At 34.8% G+C, this 3,527-nt stretch overlaps 1 protein-coding gene across 1 annotated transcript; it reads left to right on the forward strand.

Annotated features, from left to right (window-relative positions):
• Nucleotides 1–14: 14 nt before the first annotated feature.
• On the forward strand, nt 15–2,687 carry LOC111388848 (IAA-amino acid hydrolase ILR1-like 1). The gene is made up of 4 exons (XM_023013662.1): nt 15–107; nt 541–855; nt 1,397–1,525; nt 2,044–2,687. The coding sequence occupies exons 1-4, from the start codon at nt 15–17 to the stop codon at nt 2,449–2,451; spliced, it is 945 nt and encodes a 314-aa protein (XP_022869430.1). The 3' UTR covers nt 2,452–2,687.
• The last annotated feature ends 840 nt before the right edge of the window (nt 2,688–3,527 follow it).

Raw genomic sequence — 3,527 nt, forward strand, 5'->3', positions numbered from 1 at the left:
TTTTTGTATCATAGATGAATCATTTGAATGGCGTATTTTTGTCATATTTTCTTGATTTTCAAGCATCCATATGGATAATGCAGCGAGAAGACCATTGTGGAAGAACAGTAAATAACTCAATAATGCATAGAACAATTGAAAGCAATGAACAATCATAGAACCCAATTTCGGCAAGAAGACCACCTTTTGCCTACACCTTGAGAGTTCGGATTCACACAAACATGTCTTCTTAATAGATATTCTCCTACCTACGGTTACATTTTATTGGTTTGATCATATTTTGCACTTGCCTGTGGTTAAGATTGCATTGAAACAATTGAAAATATCAGGCGAACTATTATGGAGAAGGTGGATCCTCATTATTTGATACTATTGCAATAAAATACATATAATTTAACAATTGGAAGGCAAGGAGGGGTGTCACTAATTGTTTTTTAATCCTCTACTAGTACCCAATTCATGCTTTATCTGATACCTAATGACATCAATAGCAACATCTATATTCTCTTGTGCATGAAAAGTGCTTTCTTGTATTTTTAGGGCACTGTTGTGTTGGTTTTCCAACCAGCAGAGGAGGGAGGTGGCGGAGCGAAGAAAATGCTTGACGTTGGGATATTGGAGAATGTTGAGGCGATTTTTGGATTGCATGTATCTTCTAGTTATCCAGTTGGCATGGTTGCCACAAGGCCTGGCCCCATTATGGCTGGCAGTGGTTTATTCGATGCGGTAATTACAGGGAAAGGAGGTCATGCGGCCATTCCACAAAATACTCTCGACCCCATTTTAGCCGCTTCAAACATAATTGTTAGTTTACAACATCTTATCTCTCGGGAAGCTGATCCCTTGGATTCACAGGTACTTGTATGCACTTGGCAATTTATGGAAGTTTCATTTCTAAAGCTAAAACTTATCGGTTAATGGAACATCGACTATCATATTAAAACAGAAATTAGATCATAAGTTTCCATTGTTCAATGTTTGCATAAATATATAACTTTTATAATATAGAAGTTAGTCAGGAATTTCGGGAAAATTTTCGGTGTTGACACTATTTACTATTGAAATGATTGCGTCCTCATAGTACGAAGTGGATCCTTTAACTTGTTATGCACTTTCCATAGACCTCCTCAGAATACTACTGTGACTTATAAAGATGACCAGTTATTTTGTTCACCCTTAAAGCTGGCCCCTACTGAATTTATTTTTCTAAGAATAATGTTATTCAGCTCGCTGGTGCCTAGCAACCATGTAGCTGTCAATCAGTTGATTGAACACTTAAATATGATTCATATCTCTTCATTTAAGATGTCCAATCATTTAAGCACACTTTGGTGCTTAGCATCAGTAGCATTACTCTGTTTCTAACATTTAAAGATGAGAATTGATGATCTGGCAGGTAGTCACTGTTACTAAATTTCAAGGTGGTGGTGCATTTAATGTTATTCCCAATGCAGTCACAATTGGTGGAACTTTTAGAGCATTTTCTAAAGAAAGTTTTATACAACTCAAACAACGCATCGAAGAGGTAAATTTTTCGATTTTGTTTATTTTGGAGTTTTGTTGACTCCATTATTTATATTAACTTCAAGTTGTTGTTCTCTTAACTACTCGTCCATTTTATATATTTCACATGCAAAGAGAAGTATCATTGCTTGTAAATCTGTTGGTATTTGTTATTCACGTTACTTTGGCTTATAACTGTGGGGGGAAATTGCACCATTGGTACTTAATCTATTACTTTATTAGCAAAGTTGGCCCCCAACCTTTTAAAAGCAATCAATTTGGTCCCTAACCATCTGTATCTATGTTAAATTGTCTCGTGACCCAACCTGACATGTTCTACGTTATGGAGCTAGATTTTGCTTCAAGGCTTGGGTTAGTGTCAACAAATTTGAAGTAAGACATGTTTCTACCAGGGTCATGCATCAAGTTAACAAAGATGTGGATAGTTTTGGGACCAATTTGGTGCTCGAACACTAATTGGAGGACATTGAAATGCAATTTTGCATTGTGGAAATTGATTCCCTGAAATGCAATTTACAGGTTATCACCCTACAAGCTTCTGTACAAAGGTGTAATGCAACTGTGATCTTTAACACCAATGAGAAGCCCTTCTACCCCGTGACCATGAATAACGTAGATTTGCACGGGCATTTCCTAGAAGTAGCTCGAAATATGCTCGGTGGCAAGAACATCATAGAGATGCAGCCGATTATGGGAGCAGAAGACTTCTCTTTCTTCGCTGAGGCAATTCCTGGATACTTCTACTATATTGGGATGATAAATGAGACTCGAGGACAAATGGAACCTGGCCATTCGCCGTACTTCAAAGTAAACGAAGATATACTTCCTTATGGTGCTGCTTTACATGCATCATTGGCTGTAACATATCTTCTTGAATATCATTCTCAATTGACAACACAGAAGGGAAGTTGTCATGATGAACTTTAAATTGTCAGACTTATAATTTTTTGGGACGACAATACTTGTTTGGTCTTTTTTTTTTTTTTTTTTTTTTTCGTCGTCTTCTTTTCGTCTAGATATCTTTCTTCCTAGATTGACTTTCTTGTTTGGAAAGATGGCTTCTTAAGTGGTACAGAAGGAAAATCTTGCAAATGGGATTTCCCCAAACAATTGTTGGAATTATAATTTTTTGGGATGATACATTAAAGCTTTCTGGTGCAAAACCGTGTACTAGACATGCTTACATGATTTAAATTTAAATTTAAATTTTCTTATTAGGTTCTATTGTTTAAATTTATTTTACTTTCTCAGTTTCTTATGAGAGCATATTGCTAAGCTTAAAGAGTTAACTTATAACTAAATAACTTTTTATAAAAATAAATTTTTTTAATTGTATTTGTAGCTCACCCCTTTTTTTTTTATTTAAACTAAAGTTGCAGATGAGTTTTAGAGCCCAATTAAAATGGGATTTGTTTAAAAACTAACTTACTAATATAAAAACTGCAAAAGCATATTTCCATTTTTATTTTATTTTTTTTTAAATGCAAGCCACCTACATACCTCATGAAAAATGTCGAAAATCCCAAATAAATTAGTACACATTCAACTTCAAACATAAAGATGGAACAATTTCGGTACCATAAGGAGAAAATTTCTGATACTTTTCGTAGTAAAAGAGTGCATAGTAACCATGAATTCAAATAGAAAAATGCATATAGTGAGCATCAGATTCCAAAATTAAATAACCCAAATGATGGTAAGGTAACTGTGTTCCACAATCAAAATACAAAACAGCAGCTTAGCGTAGTACTAACAACACTATAATCCATGTTTCTAAGAAAGCTATTGATGCCATCCAATTTACTTTGCGGATGAATTTGGTGACTTCTTCTTGCCAAAGCCAACAACTGCAAGCAGTAGTAGAAATGTAAAAGCTAAATTAGTATTTCAGCATCATTATATTTCCATACCACAAAAATTTTCGCATTCAATACATGAAAATTGCACGGAAGACGGACGAATATATTAAAGAGAAGACCAAACACAATCTGCTTAGCAAATTT

This window comes from Olea europaea, unplaced genomic scaffold, assembly GCF_002742605.1.
Source record: "Olea europaea var. sylvestris unplaced genomic scaffold, O_europaea_v1 scaffold5313, whole genome shotgun sequence".
Lineage (NCBI taxonomy): Eukaryota > Viridiplantae > Streptophyta > Magnoliopsida > Lamiales > Oleaceae > Olea > Olea europaea.